Raw genomic sequence first — 24845 nt, 5'->3', positions numbered from 1 at the left:
CTTATTTATTTTTGAGAGACAAAGCGTGAGTGGGGGAGGGGCAGAGAGAGAGGAGGCAGAGAGTCTGAAGCAGGCTCCAGGCTCTGAGCTCTCAGCACAGAGCCCAACATGGGGCTCGAACTCACAGACTGTGAGATCACGACCCGAGCCAAAGTCGGACGCTTAACCGACTGAGCCACCCACGCGCCCCGAGTAATAGCTTTTTAGAACACAGAGACTGACTACGACCATCCTCCATGGGGGTCTCACAGGACTCGAATCAGGAGTGTCCTGTAAGGTTTTAGTAACTAACAGAAAGTAGGGACGGGCAAGGGGGTGTGAAGCTGAACTGTCCACCTTGGCCTTGGGGGAAGCTGCAGAAGCTTAGTTTTGAGCCTACCTTCAACCTCACAGCAAAAGGGAATGAAAAGTACAGGGAGTTCCCACACAAACACAACATTCCCCACTATCACCAATCCCATTCCGGTGGGACATTTGTTATAACTGTTGAACATACACTCATTCGTTATTATCACCTGAAGTCCATAGTTAATGCTACGGTTCGCTCTTGGCGAACATTCAATGATTCTGAAAAACATGGCAAACTACTAATCTCTCTGCCGTCTTCATAGTTTTGCATTTTCCAGATTATCACACAGTTGGGCTCACACAGAATGGAGCCTCTGGAGTCTGGCTTCTTGCACTTAATGATATGCATTTAATGGGGGTGCCCACGTGGCTCAGTCAGTTAAGTGTCTGACTTTGGCTCAGGTCATCATCTCACAGTTAGTAAGTTCAAACCCCACATCGGGCTCTATGCTGACAGCTCAGAGCCTGGAGCCTGCTTCGGATTCTGCGTCTCCCTCTCTCTCTCTGCCCTCCCCCCCCCCCCACCACCACTTGCTTTCTCTCTTTCTCTCTCTCAAAAATAAATAAACATTTTAAAAACATGCATTTAAGGTTCCTCCAAGAATGTTCATAGCTTGACAGCTCATTTCTTTTTAGCACTGAATAATAACAGTACAATTTTTGAAACCTGCTTCCTCTAGAATCCTGGCCACCTGGTTGAGGACCTTACCAGGAGCTTTTAGCCATATTCCCAAAGCCCTAGGTACCACTCGCCTAGCCTTCATCCATCCAGGCCAGCCCAGCCTAAAGCCCAGAGAAGCAGCCATCCCCACCTAGATACCAGAAGGAGGGCGCTCAGCTCTTTCCCACCAGGCCTCCAGCAAAAGTTGGTACAAAAAAAGATGTTTGTTTGTTTTTTTCTCATCAGAAATCTCCCTATCCCCCCGCCACCCAAATTCAACTTTGCATTTTCTCAGCTTTAAAACTGTTAATTACTTTGAGCCAGGCAGTACACTGGTAAGTATAGTGGCCTCACAAGAGGAAAGGGGAAAACAAAGAGAGTACTCAATCATCTCAAAGGAATTTTTTTCAAATGGAAATCCCAGCCCGGGCAAATCAACTCAATAAAACATCGCACATGTTGCCAACAGATCAAGTCATTTCAGCTGAGACTCAGATCAGGAAAGTCTGAATTTGTCAATTAGGAAAATATAAATCATTTTGCACCTGTTATAGGCCCCAAGCTGAAACAGGGGTTAGTGATTCTGCATCCCGGCTGCACATCAGAATCACCTAAAGAACTTCTGGAAAATAGCAGTGCTCAGGCCTCATTCCAGACCATTAAAATTAGCATTTCTAGCAATGGGATCTAGGCATCAGGATTTTTTTTTTTCAAGTTCCTCGGGTGATTCTCACGGGCAGCCAGGGTTGAGAGCCTCTGTTCTAGAAGAAGAGTGGTCAGAATAGCTCTATATGAGGGACATATTGCTTAGGGGTAGTGAATTAAGCCTCTCCCTCTTTTTGTTCAACTATGGTGACGAAGAAAGCGGCCACCGGTCTATAGTTCAGGGGATGCCACTGGCCTTGCTCAAGCGGGTGGCTTTTGCTGGACTCAGCTTCAGTATTATGCCTCCTCTCTGCCCTTTTTGTCTGAAAAACTTATGAGGGTTTTGCCAACTTCGGGGTCACCAACGCATCCCCATTTGCCCGGGACTCTACCGATTACAAGAGTAAATGTCCCACATCCCAAAAAACCTCTGAGTCCCAGGTGCACCGGGATGGTTGGTCACCTAGTAAGAAAGGCCACTTGCTCAAAGGGGTCCCTGGTGGTTTTGGGGATTGGTGCAGGTTCAGCACCTGCCATAGCACACGCAGTTCGTGGAACCAGAAACGACGACGGGAGGTATGTGCACTGGCTTTTGAAGGAGGATTACAAAGCGGAGTCCATTCCATTCTTAGAAGAGAACAGCAGAGCACCAAGCACCATCTATACTCAGTACCTTCCTTCACACATCGATGAGCTGATTTCCACGACTGAGTTGCTCCCTTTACAAATAAGAGATGACGGGTAGGCCATTTGTACGAGGTCACACGGTAACTAAGGGGTGAAAACGAGACTCAGACCTGGGCAGTTTGGCTCTCCCGCTGATGGGTTTCACTACCACCAGAAAGCCCAGGAACGACGGTGGTCCTTGGGGGCTGCAACGCAGCAGGGGAAATGCCCCACACGGCTGAGGCAGAGGCAGACCCTCTGAAGATAAGGGACACAAACACGCACCTCTTCCTTCTCACACTAGAGAGTCAGGGAAAGTTGCCAATTTCCCTTTGCTTTTCTCCTCATATCAATTCAGCCTTTCCATTTATGGATGCAGTTTTCACTCACTTGCAGTGAAATTCTTCCCATCCTCTTTTTATCCACCAAAGACGAGGGTTTGTCTTTTCTAAAGAGGGTGTTATGAGGAAAAACGGGGAGACACCCTTTGCAGGTGAATGGGAGATTTGAAAACATGCCATAGAACTGGGACAGGTTGGTTTTGGGGGGCTGGTGTTGTTTGTCCCCCGCCATGTTTCAAACCACTTACATTCAGCTTTTCACATCTTGCCAAAAAGCGAGGCTCATGGAAAAATCATCACTTTTCCATGATTAAAAATGGATGCTTTTTAAAAGCAAATGCTCTAAAATTTCCACCAATTGGAGAACAGCACAACTATTCCGTGTATAAGAGGGTCAGGATATATATCCGCAGTATACAAGAGCCAGCTGTCAGCTCAGAAAGGTGGGATGGCAGTACCTGGCAGATGTAGAATGAGCTGTGGCCAACACGGATCCCAACCAATAATGTTATATAGCAATATATTTGATGATGACAATGATGATGATGACGACGAGACGACGACGAGAGTGTTTGATACAAATATACTGCAGGGCATTTGACTAATATCCTGATCATGGCAATACCCAGTAGGCTCCTTGAGGGAAGGGACTGTGTCTGAAATTATGCATCACTCTCTGATCCCTGGCTCATAGAAGGTATGAAGTAAATATCCATTGAATGAATGAATGAATGACCGAGTGAGACCCTAGTATGTAGCTTGATCTAATTCATCGGATTCACTCCTCACTAAAAGGAGCTAGCTAGCTAGAAGCAACCGGAGTGCTACATTGGAAAAAAAATGTCACAGATCATCCCATTGAAAAACTGAGGCCCAGAGAAGCTAAGCCATCTGTGTAAGGCAGTTCCACCACACAGAGGGGGAGTCGAGACTGAAGCCAGGTCTTAATTCCTGGTGCGGTGCTGTTCCCATGACACCGTTCTCCCAAGTCCCCTGACATTCATGCCATCCCCATCTAAAAGAATAACCACATGGGAGTAAATGACCCCTCTGCATTTCCTTAAACAGGGACAGCGGGGTACTACGGAGTCAGTGAGCTTGGGTTCGAATGCTGACTCTGTCAGTGTTATCTTGGCCATTGGCTTTTGGCTTGATCTTCTTCCCTAAACCTCAATTACTGTATGGTCTCCACTTCATTGTTGAGAAATCTCAGTGAAATAATGTATAGGAGGTCCTAAGCATGGCATCTGTCACTTAGGAGGTGCTCAAGAGATAATAGATATTAGCAAGCACTATTTTATTAACATGTGCCCCAAGGCAGTCAAGCCATCCATCCAAGAGGAGGCGAAAGCATTAACAATATGGTGGCTGGTCAGCTGACACAATTCCCTCACGTGAGCACAGAAGCACAGGAAGGTAAGGCACAGTGGGATCTGCTAACTCATACATCCCCCCCTCTTTCTTTGTCACCAGTGCTCATGAAAACAACACAACTCCCTGGGAACTACTCTTTGACAGGTCACAAGCTGAACCAGAAATTTCTCCAGAGGGTTTAAAGTCTGCAACCACAGGGCATAACCACCATAGTCACTATACTTTGTTCTCAGTGGAGCCACCTAGCAACTGCTAGAGAGCAGATGGGGAAGCCTCCAAGAACAATTTTAGGAACAGCATCTTAAATACCAAGGGATGGGCCCCCTCACTAGAAGTCTCTTAGTAGTCACTATGAAAAGAAACCCATGGTCTATCTAGACTCCTTCGATCTGTGGCTGGGGACAGTGATTTCTCAGTCCCAGAATGCACTGGGAAGTGTGGATACAGCCTCCGAGGTCCACTCCTTTGCTTCTGCTCCACACGTAGGCATCCCACACCCTCTCCTGCTACTTTTCATCAGCTAAGATGAATTGAAAGGTCAATGCAACTGGAACTGGGGAGATCCCAAGAAAAGGATTTTATGTGATAGAGACATTCTTCCCATTCCAGGTGGAGATCTGTTTCCCCGCACAGGGGTAGATAGTTTGTGGATGGGCAAGAAGGGAGTTTCAGTTTTCAGACTTTATGAGGAGGCCCTTGGGGATGTCAACCAGAGCTCCTCTGCACTGTGGTCTGGCCTAGATTGAGTTGTGCATGCGCACACAGCCTGTCCCAATTACCGAAGTGGAAACAGCCCATTGTAGAGTTTGTGATCATCTAGATAAGGAATGGACTAAAATTTGCCCTTATTTTACCTTTTGGAAAGTGTACAATGTTAAGTAACATCGTTGTCTAATAAGAGACAGTTGAACCTATTCAATATTTGTTCAACAGCAGTACTGTGAACCCAGTCTCGAGTTGGGATGTACATAGGTCTTGTGTGAAATATAAACAAAAGGAAAGGCATGGCCCAGAAGGTGTTATAAACTATACCACTATTAGGGGAAAGAAAATTTCCTTTCATAAAGCAACTGGAAAAGAAGTCAATACTATAAACCATAAGACCATAGAGCAGAGAATGTCTAGGTTGAAGGCTATAAGAATTTAACACTTACAAAAGCTCATTAAAGCTAGAACATAGCCCACTGTTGAACATGTGGCTATTTGCAGCTATTTACTGTCAACAACCACACACACACACACACACACACACACACACACACACAGGAAATAAGTAAGTAAAGCAAGCAAATTACAAATACTTAATACTATTTAAAATTTTAAATCCATTCATTAACACAGGTTTGGGGAAGGAGTCTTCCTAGAATTCTGCCCTTTGTTAGCTAATAATTTGTGCTAATCATTACACGATGACTGAAATTACCAAAACTTTATTTTTAAATGTTATGTAACTCTGATTTTACTGTACTTCATAAAACCCCTCCCCCACTCCCTTTCAACTGGTCTACATTTGTTTTTATGGACCCTCCCAAATCTTGGGATAGAAATACCCAGATCTCCAGAAATATATCCACTCAAAAATGCCAAAAATGTTAAGTACTAACAATGCAAAGAAGAAATATCAAAATGGAAAATTCTTTGTTTCCTCCTTATATCTTTCTTTCAATTCATCCACTTTCCATCCATCTTTCCAGGCTTCCTTCTATCCTTTATTTCTTCTTCCTACCTTAACTTCCTTCCATTATTCCATCCCTCTTTCTATCCTTCCATCTAACCTGCAAACACTCAAGGCCTGCCAGATATCAAAGAAATAGAGTTGAACAAAATAGTCATGGCCCCTGTCCTCGGGGCATTTAGAATTTCTGCATGGCATGCAGAGGGATTGAACCCATCTCAAAAATTCGAAATTTCTTGTGATGTGGAATACACACATACTCTGGGTCTCTCCCTTTTTTTGCAAGAGGCTGAGCAGATGTAAAAATAGCCAACTTCAAGAGCACCAGGCTGTACTCCAAAGTTCAAGTGGAAAAAGCTGGTGTGACAATGATGGACAAGTCATATTGGTGCCAGGAGACCTGGATTCAATTCCAAATCTTTAAGAATGGATGCATACAAAAGGCATAGCAATGCCCAAGTACATACTCAGTGCTCATTCAAAGAGATTATTATTATTGTGAGAAACTCCACAGAGAGCGCTTCCTTGGCAATAATAAACATTGTTGTATTGCTTGATTTGACAAATTTGTATGACTGCTGACATTAGCTTTTTAAAAATATATAATAAAAGTAATAGTAAATTTCAAGATGGTGTTCAAGCTTGGAGCTCACCCAGGCTTTCATGAACATAGTGATTCTTCTGTGTTGCCCATAAGGGAAAATGCTTTGGGCTGTAACAATTCATACATTCTCAAAATGGTATCACTTCTTAGAAAGTTGATGTCAATGACGGAAACCAGTAGAACCTCATCAACAAATGCCAAAAAAAAATCTTCCAAAATTTTGGTTTTATCGACCTTAGTTTTGTTTCATTTGTCCCCTTTTGTGTATGAGAACAAGTCCAGATTCCTTCAAATTCAGAACTTTAAAAAGTAGCCAGAATGCCATTTAGATTAATAGTTTTCTTCTCTTTAGATCTGAGAATTTATAAAGCACCCCTTCTCTCTATAAAGTAGTTTTCCAAGGCTCTCCCCAGGAAGTAGGTGAGTACCAGTCCTAGCACAAAAGATGGTCTGGCTTCTTAAGTGACTTTGGTTCTCTGACAGAGTCATAAATACAGGTTTCTTACTGTCCAGGATCTGGACCTTTCCATAGGAGAGAAGCTTGAACTCCGATCCTATGACCAGCTTGTCACTTTGGAAAGTTCTAGGAGCTCAAGAAGCTGGCAAGGGAAACTTCCACTCAGAATACATCTTGCTCATCTTGGAAAAAAAAGCTTCACATTCTTGCGCCTGAGTCAGATCCATATTTTCAAGTTCTCTTGGCACTGAAATATGCATTCCTAGTTGGTACACAGATCCATGCCCCGGGGACACAGAAAAAGGCCTCCACTCCAGAAAGCTTGGATACTTTTAGAAGCACCTCTGCAGTCTCAGGTCTAAAACTTTCCATCTGTCACTCTCTCCTCCCTTAGTTAGCTCGCTTGTTTCTGAAAATCACGTCTCAAGGAAGGTAGGGAACTCCCGTGATCAGCTGACTTTTACAGACTGGACCTGAGGGTCAGAGAGGCCATGCGGCTTGTTTGTGACTGACAGGTAAGGGTCTTGAATACACTCATCAGCCTCACATTTTGGGGCCTCTAGACTTCCTGGACCACACCCCGTGGCACATCAAGGATACTCTTTCTACCATTCCTGAAGAAAACAAAAATACTGGTTTTCACGAGAGCCATGGTTTCTACTCTTAACTGCACATCAAAATCACAGGGGCGCCTGGGTGGCTAAGTCAGTTGAGTGTTTGACTCTTGATTTCGGCTCGGGTCACGATCTCATGGTTGATGAGTTCAAGCCCTGTATAGGGCTCTGCAGCGACAGTGCAGAGCCTGCTTAGGATTCTCTTTCTCTCTCTCTCTCTCTCCCTCTCTCTCTCTGCCCCTCCCCCACACCTGTGCGCATACACGTGTGCTCATGCAGACACACACACACACACTCTCTCTGTCAAAAATAAACAAACTAAAAAAACCACACAACTATACTCATTTAAAATGCAGATTCTCAGGCCCCGCCCTTCCTGATATTCCAAGTAAGGGTAGGATAGAAAATACGTATTTTTAGCAAGTTTCCCAGGTGATTCTGACACACCAGCTCAGTGCTTCTCAAAAACTGGCATTAATAAAGCCCAGAATAAGAGCAGAATGAAGCTATTTTCTCCTTGCAAGACTGAGTGGTCCAGCTACTGAGGCCACCTAACAGTCCTTTACTGCTGAGTGCTTGAAAAATAAAATTCGTCAATGCTTTCATCAGAAAGACTGATCGACACGGTGGAAAATGGCACAGTGTAGGGCAGGAAACCAGTCTTTCGGGTCAACGGTCATGTAATTCAAGCGGGGACATTTTCCAAGCCAGGGGGCCCCGCGTGAGTCACTTCACTACTTCTGGGGCTCAGGAGCTCTAGCTGTCAAATCAGGCTAATGAGGCTAAAGTCACCTGAACCTGAAGAATGGTGGAGGAGGCAATGCCTCATGCTCCTTAAAAGGAAAAACTGGTGGGGCGCCTGGGTGGCGCAGTCGGTTGGGCGTCCGACTTCAGCCAGGTCACGATCTCGCAGTCTGTGAGTTCGAGCCCCGCGTCGGGCTCTGGGCTGATGGCTCAGAGCCTGGAGCCTGTTTCCGATTCTGTGTCTCCCCCTCTCTCTGCCCCTCCCCCGTTCATGCTCTGTCTCTCTCTGTCCCCAAAATAAATAAACGTTGAAAAGGAAAAACTGGTAACTAAGCCCGACTGCGAGAGACTTTTAAAATCCCCTTCTCGGCCAGCCTACGAGTTGCAATCTGCGTAACTGTCCGAGAGCAAAGTTTGCCAAGAGGGGCCTGCAAGTAGGGGCACGTGGGTGGCTCAGTGGGTCAGGCATCTGACTCTTGGTTTTGGCTCAGGTCATGATCTCCCGGTTCGTGGGTTCGAGCCCCGCGTCGGGCTCTGAAAGGGGTCTTCGAGCAGAAGTCCCTCCGGTGCAGAACACGGTTTCCCAGTTCCGGTCGAATCATGCCCCAGCGTCTCAGCGAGGCAAGTGAAGGGCTCCACAAACTGACCCCTCCTCACCTCTCCTCCTGGTACTGCTCCTTGATAATCCCTCCTCTAACCTATCCTACACATCAGAGGTTTGCCTATTTTTCTACATAAGTTTTTACCGAAGCACAGCCCTCCTTGTCCATTCATGTATTGTCTATGGCCACGTCTGTGCTACAGAGGCAGTGCTGAGGAACCGCGGAAGAGGCAGTAGTCTGCAAAATCCTCAGTGTTTACTCTCCAACCCCTTTCTAGAAACGTTTGCTGACCTCCGCTACAGGCCCGTCTTTTCCAGAAATTTTTGGCCACGACCCACAATAAGCACACGTTCCAAGGAGGCCAAGCATACACATAGATACTTGTGGGCACGTTTATATATACACACTTCTCAGAATAAACGTTTACCTTTACTAAACACAATGCATTCCAACAGGTTTCTAGCCTACTCAGTTGCTTTTCACAAGCTGCTCATGACATTTCACTAATCTCATGACCCCAAATGAGTCTTGATTCGTATTTGGAAAACATGTCTTCGGACAAACCAAACAACTGGCTACTGGTAACACATATCCCCTGCTCTCCAACCTCTTTTTTCTTTCTTGGCACCGATCCCTCCATCTGGCAAGGCCCGGTCCTTTCATCTCTGTGTGTACAAATCCTTCCCATTCTTTAAGAACTAGCCCAGCTTCCAGATCTTTCCTGGAGTCTCCTTTGAACCTCCAGTCCCAAAGCATTTTCGCATCTCCCGCAGCATTTTTGCTATTCCTCTATCACGGACACTTAAAGTTTGTGCGTTGTAGAATATCATCTGTCCATCTTTCTAATTATGTAACCAAAGACCTGAGTTTCTTAAGGTGTGATCTTAAGCACTTGTATTCTAAATACCTTCTAGTTCAGGGTCTAACCAGTTTGGGTAAGAGAAGAAAACTGCCCAGGATGAAACTTCTTCAGAACCCCAACATAGCCTGAAGTGCTGTCATTAGGACCAGTTAACGTGGTTTTACAGCAATCTGTTTAAGCATGACCGAACGGGACTTTAGTCTCAGGAATTCAAGGATGGTTTGACATCCGCACCTCAATCATGATATTTCATAACGTTCATAATAAAATAGAAAAGAAAGTATTAGTGTATCACTAGGTCCTGAAAGGGCACCTGATAAATCCAACAGCTGTTTCTAATAAGATTCTAACTAAAATGAGAATGGGAAAAATTATCTACGTAAACCTGATAAAGATTTTACCCCCATCAAAAAGCAATCACCACAACAGACAGTAAAATAGTCAATCCGTTTCCATTAAAGTCATGAGTTATCACCATTATTTTTAAATACAATGTTGAAGATTATACCTAAGGCAATAAGAATATGACATAAGAGGTATAAATATTAAAAAACGAAACATAAAAAATCTTTCAGTCATAGATTATATGACTGTATACCTTAAAAAAAAGTCACAAGAGATTGTAGAGTTTTTAGAAAAGAAAATGCTAGAAAAGAAAATATCTATTAATAATAGAATGTCCTAAGGTGGTTTCACCTCAGAGACAAGGCATATTAATCAATAGCTTCTCCTTATATGAATATGCACCAAAGAAATTAGAAAGAAAAACGAGGATATCAACATTAAAATCAAAGCTGTTAAAAGCTCTGTAGGACATATGGCCCAGTTTCTTCAATTAATAAATTAGAGAACACGTGAAAGGACGATATGCAGATTACAAGATACTTAAGAGAGGGGACACCTGGGTGGCTCAGTGATTGAGCACCCAACTCTTGGTTTTAGCTTAGGTCATGATCTCAGTGTGTGGGTTCGAGCCCCACATTAGGCTCTGCACTGACAGCGTGGAGCCTACCTGGGATTCTCTCCCCCTCTCCCTCTCCCTTGCTCACTCAATCTCTCTCTCAAAATAAATAAGCATAAAAAAATAAAAGATAAAAGATACTTAAGAGATATCAATCAGTTATAATATTAAGATCTTTGGATCCCGGGGCGCCTGGGTGGCTCAGTCAGTTAAGCAGCCAAGTTCGGCTCAGGTCATGATCTCACGGTCCGTGAGTTCGAGCCCCGCGTCGGGCTCTGTGCTGACAGCTCAAAGCCTGGAGCCTGTTTCAGATTCTGTGTCTCCCTCTCTCTCGGACCCTCCCCTGTTCATGCTCTGTCTCTCCCTGTCTCAAAAATAAATAAAACATTAAAAAAATTAAAATTAAAGATCTTTGGATCCCAACTGGAAAAAACTATTAAGGAAGGGGTGAGAATAGGAGAGAAATTATTTAAAAATTACTTTTGGACTTCCACTTCTGCATTTCTGTTTAGGATGTAGAAATCTCCAAGAGAATGTTACTCCTATCCCAGTAATAAGAAAAGGCCAGAAACCTATCAAATCATAACTTTTCTTGAACCCATCAGAAACCTGAGGTCACAAGGCAAATAAAGTGAATTCCAAAAACTGACAACCCCTTTCAAGGAGAAACAAGACACAAAACTGTCACCCCTCTGGGAGAGCATAGGAAAAAGAGGATGCCTCCATATAAGTAAAAACTAAGAAGTCACATAAGAGGCTCAAAAATTCTTAAAGGCCAAGTATAGTCATGTTAGTTTAAAATTGCTTGGAATCCCCAGAAACAAGGGACACACTTCCAACTCACTGGGCGATGACAGAAAAGACTGGAAACAGAGAGAGAGAGAGAGAGAGATGGTGGTGCAGGCATGCGGGTAAGGAGCAGCTTCTGAGACATAAGCATGAAGCCCTTCGAGTTCCCCAAACCTTTCCTTCACAGGAAACAAAAGGCTTAAACTTTTGGAGGCACAAGTTGCAAACTTTCTCATCCTGAAAGCCCATGCAGAAATCCATTGCTACGGGAATAGGGTTTGAAGCAACAACCTTCTCCCTTTGGAGAAAGGGTAGGAAACCTTTCTGGGCCCAGAATCTTACATCAGTACTAAGCAGAGGTCCTGAGTCCTGTCTCCCTCTCTCTCTCTGTCCCTCCCCCACTTGCTCTCTCTCTCTCTCTCAAGAATAAAGAAATTTTTTTAAAAAGGAGTCTAGAGGGTTTTCTGGCTTGTATCTTTGTTCCTTTATTCATTTGTTTTGTTTCTCAAATTCTACATTGGAGTGAAATCATACAGTACTTGCTTTTCTCTGATGGACCAATTTCACTCAGTGCCCTCTGGGTCCATCCATGTTGTTGCAAAAGGCAAGGTCACATTCTTCTTATGGCTGAGTAATATTCCACTGTATGTATGTATGTATGTATGTATGTATGTATACACACACACACACACACACACACACACACTACACCACATCTTCCTTATCCATTCATCTGTCAATGGACACTTGGGTTGCTTCCATATCTTGGCTATTGTAAATACTGCCGCCATGAAAATAGAGGTGCGTGTATCTTTCCAAATTAGTGTTTTTGTTTCCTTGGGGTAAATGTACATCATACACAAAAATAAACTCCAAATGGATTAAAGACCTAAGTGTGAGACATGAAACCATAAAAAATCCTAGAAAACAGACAGTTTCTCCGACATGGGCCATAGCAACATTTTTCTAGATATGTCTCCTAAGGCAAGGGAAACAAAAGCAAAAATAAACTATTGAGACTACATCAGAATAAAAGTTTCTGCACAGCTGTTTTGTTGATAGTTGAAGGAAACTATCAACAAAACAAAAAGGCAACCTACTGAATGGGAGAAGATATTTGCAAATAATATATCTGATAAGGGTTAAGCATCCAAGATATATAAAGAACTTATGAAGCTCAACACCAAAAAAAAAACAACAACAACAACAAAAAAAAAAAACCCAAACGATCTGATTAAAATATGGGCAGATGACCTGAAGGGAGATTTTTCCAAAGAAGACACACAGATGGTCAACAGACATATGAAAAGATGTTCAAAATCACTAATCATCAGGGAAATGTAAATCAAAACCACAGTGAGATGTCACCTTATACTTCTCATAATGGCTAAAATCAACCACACAAGAAACAACAGGCGTTGGTGAGGATGCGGTAAAAGGGGAACCCTCATGCGTTGTTGGTGGGAATAGAAACTCGTACGGCCACCATGGGAAACAAAATGGAGGTTCCTCAAAAAATTAAAAGTAGAATTACATATGACCCAAATAAAAACCAAAAAAAAAAAAAAAATGGACGGAAGAGACGAGGGTATCATAGCACATATTCCCCCAGGTTTCTCTGATTTTTTTCCCTCTAATTATCTCTTCCTCTAGCATTTGATTCACAGTGGGGTCACAGGTCTCCAAACTGGGGTCATAGAGGGCTATAGCCACCCTCTCCAGTAACATTACTTCAGCAAAAACCTACCAGTGCCAAAACTCTCTTCTCCACACAGAGAGCACCGTCCTGAGTCCATCAGATTTGAGAAGAATCTCCATCCAGCTGGGGTCTCATACACAGGAACCTTCATCGATTTGGCCACTCTGAAAAATTAAATTCAAGGCAACAGTCAATTCATATCTCTTTTCCTTTCTTTTCTCAGCACAGAAGGAAGTCTTTAGAATTTATTAACTCCATAACTAGACTTCGGAACATTCTGGTCAGTGTTGACATTTTTCAGGATGTTAAGCCCTAAGGTAGAAAACGACAAATAGCCTATTCCGATGTTTCTCGGTTTTGCTTTCCCCATAAAACAGAAAATATTAAGTTAACGTATAGAATATTCTCATTTATGTTTCCCTTCTATAAATGTTCCTTTATCTTTATGGTAAGATCCCACTTGGGGAGTTCAGAATCTAAATTAAGAGGGAGGTTGGTTACAAACACTTTGGAATATTGTTGGACAGTATCTACAGACACACACACACACACACACACACACACTGTAGGACTTTTAGGATCGAAAGACTTACTCTACCAGCTGTTAGAAATGTTGATAGCTAACAGCTCACAGATATGTCTCCTACTCTGTTAAAGAGAGATGTCTCACTCAAAATCATGCTCCCTTTGGGGCACCAAAGTGGGGCACCACTTTGGGGTGGCTCAGTCGGTTAAGCGTCCGACTCTTGGTTTCAGCTTAGGTCACGCTCTCACGATTTGCGGGTTCAAGCCCCGCCTCAGGCTCTGCAGCTGGCAGCATGGAGCCTGCTTGGGATTCTCTCTCTCCCTCTCCCTCTGACCCTCCCCTGCTCGCACCGTCTCTGTCTCCCTCAAAATAAATAAACAAACTTTAAAAATATCATGCTCCCTTTCCTGGGTCAGTCCACATCCAATGACTGGTCAATGTGGGATATTTAAAGGTCTAGCCTCCTTGCCCCTATTTGGCCTAACTCTGTAGGGTCATTTCAGCTCTAGAGATCCACATAGGTTGGCTGAGGTCTTTGTCGTGACCGCACTGCAGTCCAACCTCTCTCTTTCTGTCCAATCCCCTTCCTCACTCCCCCCGGCAGGTGCCGGTTTTGAAGACACGTTTGATCTGGATGGGCAGAAAGGAATAAACTTCCCGCAAGCAAATCTCTCTCCGAGCTGCTTCCTGGGGAGCCCAGTGTAGGAAAGTGCGCAACAGAATACGAACACAAGATTTTACACAAAATGATCACAGAATCACGATTCAGAAGAACCGAAACCAGCCGGATGTCCACTGAGTAGAACGGACAGAGGCTCTGTGATATAGAAGGCGCTACCTTAAATTTCGCTGAGCATACCACCGCTACATGCAACCCCACGATGAATCTCACACACATTATATCACGTAAAAGAAACGGGGAACAAGAAAATACACACTGTAACGTCCCATTTACATCCACTTCAAGGACAGCTAAAACTAATCGATGCTGTCACAATTCAGGCTCAGCAGAGTAGAGAGGTCACGTGTTTTGTTTAAGATTCCACAGAGGTAAGAGGCAGAGCTAGAATCTCGACCCACATTCTGCTTAATTTCTGCTCACGTTCCAGCCCACGATACCATGTTGTCGCCCCAAATGTTTTAAGAGACACACAGATCTCAGAGAGTATGTTGGGGAATGGTCCGGTTCTGTACCAATGACCTAACGAATTTCATCTCTCCCACAAGCAAGCAACAAAAAGCAAAAAAACACCAAATGCCTGCCGCTGACAAGATCTAGTTTTTCAAAGGGCGTAAGCACAGAAGGTGGCCAGGAACGGGAACCAGGACGGGTGTCTTGGTGAAGAAGTGGAAGAAACGTGCGTAAAGGACAGAAGACACGACGCAATCATGATTTCATTAGGTTTTTTTGTTTTCTTTAGGTTTTACTTTGTGGCCAGCTGGAGAAAACAGAATATCTAGAAACCCTTGCCACAGGAACGCAAACGCCTTCCTTTCCATAATACCAAATATAGTTGATGTGTTCAAGATCTTGAAACATTTTGTGCTAAATCTCTTTCAAGTTTGCTTTGAAAAGAAGCACTTTTTAGATGTTCCAGGGTTATATCAAAGGTTCTGTTGTGTATTTTTTTTTTTTTAGTGGCCTAAGAAAGATACACAAATCACACTTATATCCTGGTAGGAACAATGAAAGAAATCCTCCCCAAACTGTAGATCAAAGGTAAATTTTCACAGCCATTAATTTCATAGTCAGAAGCTGAAGGAAGGTGGCAGAATAAGTCACACAGAAGTTTCCCAGCGTCAGCACAGAGGAAAGCCTAGGTCAAAATTCATTTAGCAAATATGACTGCATAGGATTGCCAGATAGAATGTGCAGCATGGAACAGACATAAGGGTAAGAAAAGGGGTGGACATACATTTCCTGGCTCAGACACTCTTGCAGGTTCAAAGCCAAGTTGGCAGATCTAAAGGGAGGGGAAAGGATTTCCCTAGCTCCCACCCTTCCCAATTAATCACTGTCAGGAGGTCATAAGGCTGAGGGCTGAGGCTGGAGTTTTAGAGGACCAGATACTTCTATAACTAGGAGCCCCAGACGCAGCTATGCAAGCTAAGATAACAATGTGGGTAATTCAATCCCGGGATCCTGAGCATGAGCTGATGGTGTCCTAGAGTAAGAAAGGAATTCCCTGCCCCCACCCCCCACCGCCCTCCTCCCTCTACTGAACTTGGGATCCATCCCGAACACAGCATTCAGCAAATACCACGCTCTAGACTGGTGTTTCCACAGGAGACCCCCCTGGAGATTTCTGACAGCTCAGAATGAAGCCGCTCACACTGAGGGTCTTCACCCCCTCTTGGCCGCTGCCACCACATGGTGGAGACAAACAGAAGAACTCACTTTCTAGGAAAGGCCAGAGTAGGAAGCAAAAGCAAGAAAATCAATCTCAACCCCAACTGTCCTGCAAGTGGGAGTTGAGTTCTGGTAGTTAAACAAAACAAAACAAAACAAAACAAAACAAAACAAAACAAAACAAAACAAAACCAGAAGCCCCCTGGTGGGTGTAAGCTTCTGGGGATGAGTTGCAAACCTCTAAAAATGCGGCTTCAGGTTGGAAACAGCCCCCACCTATCGTTCCATCGGTTTCTCTCACGCAGCCCACACCAAGCTCCTCATAACCGGACCATTTCTTATTTTCCGAGGGTGCGCTCTCATTTTTGCTGTTGTCAACTACTCCTGCGTCCTTTTTCATGCTTTGCCTTTTACCCGGATTAATGCTTTCGAATCTCTGTCAAAATACTCCACGTCGCTTCAAGACCGATCTTAAGTGCCCTGCCACCATGAAGCCTGTGGCAGACGCTGCCAGGTGACCAACAAACCCATCTCTTCTCCTGGACACACGACGGGATTACACTCCCGAACCCCCCCCCCCCCACCCACCTCGCAGTGAGCTGTGGGCCACATGGTGAAGTTCCAGCCAATGGAACTTGAGTGGAAACGACGTTCAGATCGGGCTATTCAAATGTCCCATCTTCCATGTTCTTTCTCCTTCTGCCAGCTTCATGGGGACAGGCCTAGCAATCCTGGAAGCTATACGTTGAACACGGTGGGCCCACAATACGAAAGGACCTAGGTCTCTAACTTGCCATTTGGAGCGGAATCAACCACCAGTCAGTCAGGAACACCTGTCTTTAACTTTTGATGACTGAGAACCTTTCGCTGCGTTTGAGGGATTACACGTTTTGGGACCAGCGTTGTAGTCCTCTCACTTGGCGGGGGCCTTGTTCGTGTTGTCATTGTTGACGTTGTCACCTTCTTGAACTTTTCTTCCACACACAGACGCACACCGCCATCACCACCAACGTGTTAAAAGCTCTTCGAGGTAGGAACTACATCGTATACCCTTTTACGGCTCTCCGATGCTTAGGATAATAGAGCGCCTTGTCAGATTTGCCCTTCATAAATTCTGTATGATTTCAGTTGACTGATATCTATTATTTAAGCAGTGTGGGTGGATGGCAGGGAACAAAGTATCCCTATTTTCTGGACTTTTTTTCCTTGTAGTTTCCTAAAAATATAGCTAAGTCATTTGTGCATGTTTTATTTAAATTAGTCATTTTGAGAAAGAGAAGTTCATCAGTTATTAATGAGTCAGGCTCTCACAATGAGACCAAGGCATTTCCTGGAAATAAAGATCTCGTAGAATTAGGGCAATGACTAACTGAAAACAAAGGTTTGAGGAGCAGGAGAATATATTTTTCTATTTCACCAGTCTGGTCATCACCCTACCTTCATGCGATCAAACAAGATAACAGATACAAAAGTATCCCAACAGGGCTCTAAAATCTCACCAGGTGAAGGCATGTTGACATACTATTTTTGTGCCTTCAGCGTAGTGCACGACCACAGTAGTTATTCAAGTATCTATTAACCTAATTATACAGTACTACATTATTATGTGTGATATACTCTGCTGGAATATCAATGGCTAATGACACTCTTGTAGCATGTGAGAGAATAGGCAAATAAACAATGATTAATTATATCAAGTACATGAAGCATACCCAGCTGCTCTTGGAATCCTACTTCGAGAAAGTTGCAATAGACTTAAAGAGGGCAAGATCTGGGTTCCTCTTCCTTTATCTTCAAATGTCCACTTTCTTGAGAGCCAAGGAGGGCTCATGATTCTAATTTCTACACAACGAACTCCCAGCCCCCTTTTTAAAAGCCCCCAATAGCAGAGAGTAGAAGATATTTTCATCACATATATCCAACAAAAGACTTACATGCAGTTTACATTTAAAAGACTCATACAATAGTAAAAAAAAAAAAAAAAAAAAAAGGCACATAACCATTTTTAAAAGCCTTGGGCATGGGGCGCCTGGGTGGCGCAGTCGGTTAAGCGTCCGACTTCAGCCAGGTCACGATCTCGCGGTCCGTGAGTTCGAGCCCCGCGTCGGGCTCTGGCCTGATGGCTCAGAGCCTGGAGCCTGTTTCCGATTCTGTGTCTCCCTCTCTCTCTGCCCCTCCCCTGTTCATGCCCTGTCTCTCTCTGTCCCAAAAATAAAATAAACGTTAAAAAAAAAAATAAAAAAAAAAAATAAAGCCTTGGGCAAAAGTCTTGAACAGTCACTTTACCAAAGAGGATATTAAATTGACCAATTAACATATGAAAAGACGCTCACCGTCAGTAGAGATCCGATAACTGCAAATTAAAACTACAATGAAGGGGCGACCTGGGTGGCTCAGCCAGTTGAATGACCCTTGATTTTGGCTCAGGTCATGATCCCAGGGTTGTGAGATCAAGTCCCATATCAGGGTTCAAGCCGAGCATGGACCCTGCTGAAGATTCTCTCTCCCCCTCTGCCCTCTCCCCTGCTTGCCCTCTCTCTCCCTAAAAAATAATAATAACAATAACAATAATAAAATAAAACCACAATGAGATAATACGACACGCCCACAAGACTAGCTGAGAAGGTGGTATTGCCTAGTCCTGGTGAAGATTGGGAATTCACGTATTGCTAAAGGAATGCAAATCAGTACTGACTGTGGTATATTTGTTTACGTGACATATTCACATAAAGGAATAGCACAGAACAGAGAAAATGAACAAACTACCACTACATCGAAAAATATGAATGCATCACACAAATATAACGTTGAATTCAAGAAATCAGCATGGAGGAATATAAGCTATATGATTCAATTTACACATAGTTCAAAATAGACAAAACTAATCATTGCCATTGGTCTAGGCAGTTGTCTTTGGGATAAGACACGAAAGGCACAGGCAACAAAAGCGAAAATAAACAAGGAGGACAACATAAACCAAAAAGTTACTGCACAGCAAAGGCAACTACCAGCAAATTGAAAAGACAACTTAGGGAACAGGCGAAAATACTTGCAAACCTTATATCCAATAAGGATTTAACATCCAGAATACGTAAGGAACTCTTACAACTCAAAAACAAGAAAACGAACAATCCGATAAAAAAAAAAAAAAAACAGGCAAAAGATCTGAGTAGACATTTTTCTAAAGAAGACATACAAATGACCAACGGATATATAAAAAGATGCTCAACATTACTAATCATCAGCGAAATGCAAAATCAAAACCACAATGAGATATCACCTCACATCTGTTAGAACGGCTATTATTCAAAAGACAATAGATACAAGCTGGCAAGGATGTGGAGAGAAGGGACCCCTTGTGCACTGTTGATGGGAATGCAAATCGGTACAGTCACTATGGAAAATAGTATGACAGTTCCTCAAAAAATTAAAAATAACTACCACATGATCCAGCAATCTGACTTTTTGAGTACATACCCAAAGGAAATGAAAACAGGATCCCCAAAAGATATCTGCACGTTCATGTTCATTGCATGATTGTTTACAGTAGTCAAGATGTGGAAACAACCTACATGTCTGTCGACAGACGAATGGATAAAGAAGATGTCATAAGTATATACAATGAATATTGTCCAGCCATAAAAGAAGGAAATCCTGCCATACGTGACAACACGGATGAACCTGGAGGGCGTTCTGCTACGTGAAGTAAGACGGAGACAGAAAGACAAATACTACCTGGTATTCCTTGTACATGGCGTCTGAAAAAAGTCAGACTCCCAGAAACAGAATATATTGGTGGTTGCCAGGCCCTAGGGGGTGGGGAAACTGGGAAGACACTGGTCAAAGGGCACAAACATCCAGTCAAGATGAGTAAATCCTGAGGGTCTAATGTACAGCATGGGGACTCTAGTTCATAACACATATGGTATGCTTGAAATTTTCTGAGAGTAGCATTCTCACCGAAAAAGAAGTAACTATGTGCAGTGATGAATGTGTTAATTAACTTGGCCCTAGTTACATTGGTGACTATCACTGGTGATAGAAGTCGGGATAGCCCTCATCTCTAGGGAGGAGGAAGGAAGTAGTTCATTGAAATGGGGAACGAGGGATCTTCAGGGTCCCTGCTTTGTTGCTTGATCGAGATGGTAGTTGCATGGGAATATTCCTTTGTGAAAAGTCCTTGAGCGACGCAGGAGTTGTCCTTCTCTTTACATACGTTATACTTCAATAAACATTTACTTAAAAGAAAAAGCCCCCTGCAGTATTTATGACCAAGGCCATGTTTGAATTGGTCATGTTTACATCATCTCAAGAAATAAACTACTGAAAATGGAGTTTAATAGCATTCTGGATATTCTGGTTAATGTCTAGCAGACATTGACATCTAGCAGAACTGCCCCAGAATTAGCCCGTCGGTATTTTCACGTCGATGAGTTCACTCCCAGATCCCTTCTTTGATGTCTGGCACTGTCGGCTGGAGCTGCTCGAAGGTAAAGAAGGGCTAATGTGAGTGTGCACTTTAAAAGCATTTCTAAGGCAGCCTACTCGCCTTCCAAATATGAATCAGGCAGAATTCAGTCAGGCCTTACTTTCCAATAGCCATCGTAAAGTGTCCTCTTTTTTTCCCCCATTTAATAAATCTTTATTGATTATTCCTGAGCTACTATACTAAGCACTGGGGACACAATGTTAAATCAAACACACGTGGCTCCTGCCTTATGTGTCTTAGGATCAAAGACTAACCAGCACATATAAAAATTTTATCAGGATGTGCTATCATGGAGAGATGCTCATCAGTTGGGGCGGGAGGAGAACTTTAGTTAGGAATTCCTAAGAAGTGACACTTGACCTGAGATCTAGAGAATGAGTGTTAGCCATCTAGGTGTCTTAGATGGGGTTCCCTAAAGGCAGGCCCTGAGACACAGATTCCTCTACTAGAAATTCATCATGGAGAGGAGTGCCTGGGTGGCTCAGGTGGTTAAGCATCTGACTTTGGCTCAGGTCATGATCTCACAGTTTGTAAGTTCAAGCCCCGCATCGGGCTCTGCGCGAACAGCTCAGAGCCTGGAGCCTGCTTCGGGTTCTGTGTCTCCCTCTCTCTCTGTTCCTCCCCTGCTCACACTCTGTCTGTCTGTATCCCGCTCAAAAATAAATAAAGATTTAAAAAAAAGAATTTTTTTAAAAAAAGGAATTTATCATGGAGAGATGTGTCAGGGCTAGAAGAGTAGGACAGAGAAGGGGAGGAAACCAAGCAATACTGTGATCTCAGGCACGGCTGTGCAAAGAGTAGCTTCAGCCAGACATTTCCCTGGGACTCTGGACTGTAAGCCTTGCCTCAAAATTGTCCTGATCTGTGACAAGCTTGTTGGTCTTTCAAACCCTCACTTTGAGCTATTGGCGAAAGGCCCCTGGGGGAGAAGGGCTTAAACTCACAGGCATTTAAGTCTACTCTTACCCTCACCTTTTGGATGGAACAAGTCACACTTTCAAGTAAAATAAAATGGGAGGCTGTCATAATAAGATGACCACAAAAGTTTTTCAACTGCGTATATAAACTTGAGCAGAGGGGCGCCTGGGTGGCGCAGTCGGTTAAGCGTCCGACTTCAGCCAGGTCACGATCTCGCGGTCCCTGAGTTCGAGCCCCGCGTCGGGCTCTGGGCTGATGCCTCAGAGCCTGGAGCCTGTTTCCGATTCTGTGTCTCCCTCTCTCTCTGCCCCTCCCCCGTTCATGCTCTGTCTCTCTCTGTCCCCAAAAAAATAAACGTTGAAAAAAAAATTAAAAAAAAAAAAAACTTGAGCAGAGAGCTGCCTGATCCTGAGGCCTGTAATAGCTCAGCCTGGTCTAGACCTCAAAACTCACATATTAAATCACACCTTCCCTGCCCATCCTATCAGAGAGGTTGTAAAGATCAAACGAGATGGTAAATAATGAAATGAAAGGGCTCTAAGAACCACAAAATGCCCTACAGAGTAACCGCATGATCACTGTTGTTTGCTTTGGATCTTTCACTTAATTCAAAGGGAAATGGACATTTCATTTAAAGAATATTTACAAGAAAAAAAAAAAACAAGAGATAACTGCATATCTTATGTTCCCTTTAAACATCTAGGTTTTGGCCAATTGTAAGACAAAGGTGGACCCCTAACCCAAGGGCCTTTGCTGCCTTATCTAGAAACTTCTGCACTTGCATTTTAGATAAGTGTTATGGGGGAAAAATAGGATCCTTCTCAATTAGATTATACATTTTGTTAGGAAACATAAGGCAGGCATATTTCTGAGGATCTTGACTTTGTTTAAAAGGAAAGAAAAATGGCATTGGGAAATTGACCAAAGAGCCTAGAGAAAAATATGTAAAATGGAAACAATCACAGGTTTACACTCCCAAGCTAGTAAATAATCTGGAATCCTGTATCTGGGAATTAACAAGTGTCTGTTTACAATCTTGATGCTTGGGCACTTTGATGTAAACTGGTTCTGGTTCTAATTATTTTCAAAGAATAAAAATTGTTGAAAGGCTAGGGCTGGTGAGTTTGAAGCCCCAAGAGTTCCAGCTAAGCTGAGGCATAGAGACACAATCATCAGCAGTCTTCCAGATTCCTATGAGATTGCTTCCCGGGCAGCAAAAAGTGAATTGCCTTCTTGTATTTTTGTTTTGCTTTGAATTCCTGGTTATGTAGACACCTTACTGAAGCTGTTTTAAAATGCCTATGTAATACAGTTGGAAGATTTAGAATCAATGCATTCACTCCTACAGGCCAAAAGTAGTCAGAAATCATGTGACAACTTGAACCCAGGAGATAATGTGTCTCCGTAAACAAAACTTCTCTTTCTTAAAGCCTTTTCTTTCTTTTCTCTTCTGGATTCAATTAGCATCGTTTCCTGGAGGATATTATAGAAATCTTACTGATCCTATGTTGTAAAACAGGAGAGAAGGAACATCTGGGCTTTGGACATTAAATAAATATACACTGTAAATGGATACTCATTCCAAAAGAAGAACAAAGCCCAGGGTAAACTGGTATTTGTAAAATGCTACATCACCATCCATGGCTAATACCACAAGCAGAGGTAAACACTGAAATAGGATGGCATTATCAGTTTTCCTAAAGCAAACATCTGTTCCTTGCGCTGGTATTTCACATTGGATTCAGTTTCGGCAGTGCCACAGGGACCTCATGGTTTGTCCCCAGTGTTCTATGAGCCTAATTTTGACCCTGAAATGGTTCATGTGAACATTTTCAGTCTAAATTTGACAGAAGAGTTTTGGCAATCTATCCCCAGAGCAATATGAAAGGGGGAAAGAAGAGAAGAATAAGCAGAATATTCCACATGTTGGGTCTACATATAAGGAAAAGATTGATAAATTTAATTAGTTAAAATGTGTAAAAATTTCTATCTGTCAAAGACACCAAAAATAGGGAGGTAAGCCATAGACTAAGGTGTTTGCAATCCATGAAACTGAAGGATTAGTAGCCAACTTAAATAAAGAAGCCCTGACAACCACTAGGATAAGTTCAGTTGACCCATGCCATTCACAGAGAAGGAAGATTAATTGGCCAACAAGAAAATATACAGTAAATCAAAGAAATGAAAATTTAAAAACAGACAGATATTGTCAAAATGTCACACTTACCATGTAAAAAAAAACAAAAAAAGAAGACAAAAATCTAATAATACCAAGTGTCGGTGGGAATGTCAGAGGAAAATGGAAACCCAAACATTGATGGCAGAATTGTAAATTAGTACACTCACTTCATAGGGCAATTCGAGAATTCCTAGGGGAGTTAATAACACTCTATGACCCAGCAAGCCAGCCTCTTGGTATCTATCTTAGAGAAACTGGTACGTGTGTGCACAAGGAGGCATGGATCAAGGATGTCTCTTACGGCACTGCTGGTGAGAGAGAAAAAGAACAAAACCATAAGCAACCCAACTGTCCATCAGTAGGGGAACTGACAAACTGATTTGTTTATACAGCATCAAATAAACAGCTGTGATTCAAGGGCCCCAATACATAGATTGCAAGACACACACGTGCACACGCGTGCACACACACACACACAAAGGAGAAATTAAATGTGTATTTTTGTCTTGCAATATTATCTTAGATCGCTGGTATTCCAATTAGTATTTCTCCCTCACTAGAACAAATTGAAAACCTAGTGGGATATCATTCCTACTTCTAATAAAAGGTTTCAGGTATTTGCAACTCTGAAGTACTAATGGGACTAAATGACTAAATGAAGACACCTGACACCTGGTTCAGAGAACCATCCAGAACCTGCCTGTGCCACCAGAGCACAGAGGAACTAGGAAGATCTTCCTTGTCCCAACAGCTATGCCTCTAAAAGCAGGAAGAAAGTCCGTGTCCCTTAGCCTGCCATAATTAATTGGCCTGGAAATTTCCCAAGATTCTTAGTCAGGTCTTTCCACTTGTATGCATAGAGCTTAAAACCAACTTCCCTTCCTTCCTTCCTTCCTTCCTTCCTTCCTTCCTTCCTTCCTTCCTAATTAAGAGAGGGTGCTTAGATTCTGTGTAGTATAAGCATTTCCCCCTCCCTTTTCTCTCGCTAACCTGTCCATCAACATCACAGAGAAGAATTCACTAGTTGTGCATATGGTTCTTAACAGAGATTGTCATTTTCAGCTCACTTTAGGGAGTTAGTTCTTGGTTCCTTGACAGAAGGAAGACAAAGAACCTTCTGGACACAAAGCACTCAAAATTCCAGGAGGAGATGTCTGCACAGAGATACAAAGGCCTTTAGATTTGGTGGGGTTCCCTCTGGGAATGTGTGCAGCATGCTGGTTTTGGAACAGACCACACAAGTCATTCTCCTGGTGTTTTATCTCATGGGGAACTCTGACATGTGGCCGAATTGATGACCCAGGTTGCCGTTTCTGGGAAAGTCAGCACAAGCCATCGGGC

General features: G+C 43.1%; 1 protein-coding gene across 2 annotated transcripts in view; it reads right to left on the bottom strand.

Moving 5' to 3' along the window:
- The window catches only part of PGM5 (phosphoglucomutase 5), a 185354-nt gene that overhangs the window by 58132 nt on the left and 102377 nt on the right, over nucleotides 1-24845 (bottom strand). For both annotated transcript variants that reach the window (XM_045469642.1, XM_045469643.1), the window contains exon 7: nucleotides 13091-13206. In XM_045469642.1, the coding sequence (XP_045325598.1) occupies nucleotides 13091-13206 (116 nt within the window). The remainder of the gene's footprint in view (nucleotides 1-13090; nucleotides 13207-24845) is intronic.

Source organism: Leopardus geoffroyi, chromosome D4 (assembly GCF_018350155.1).
Source record: "Leopardus geoffroyi isolate Oge1 chromosome D4, O.geoffroyi_Oge1_pat1.0, whole genome shotgun sequence".
In the NCBI taxonomy this organism is placed as follows: Eukaryota; Metazoa; Chordata; class Mammalia; order Carnivora; family Felidae; genus Leopardus; species Leopardus geoffroyi.
This window is presented reverse-complemented; position numbering and strand designations above follow the sequence as displayed.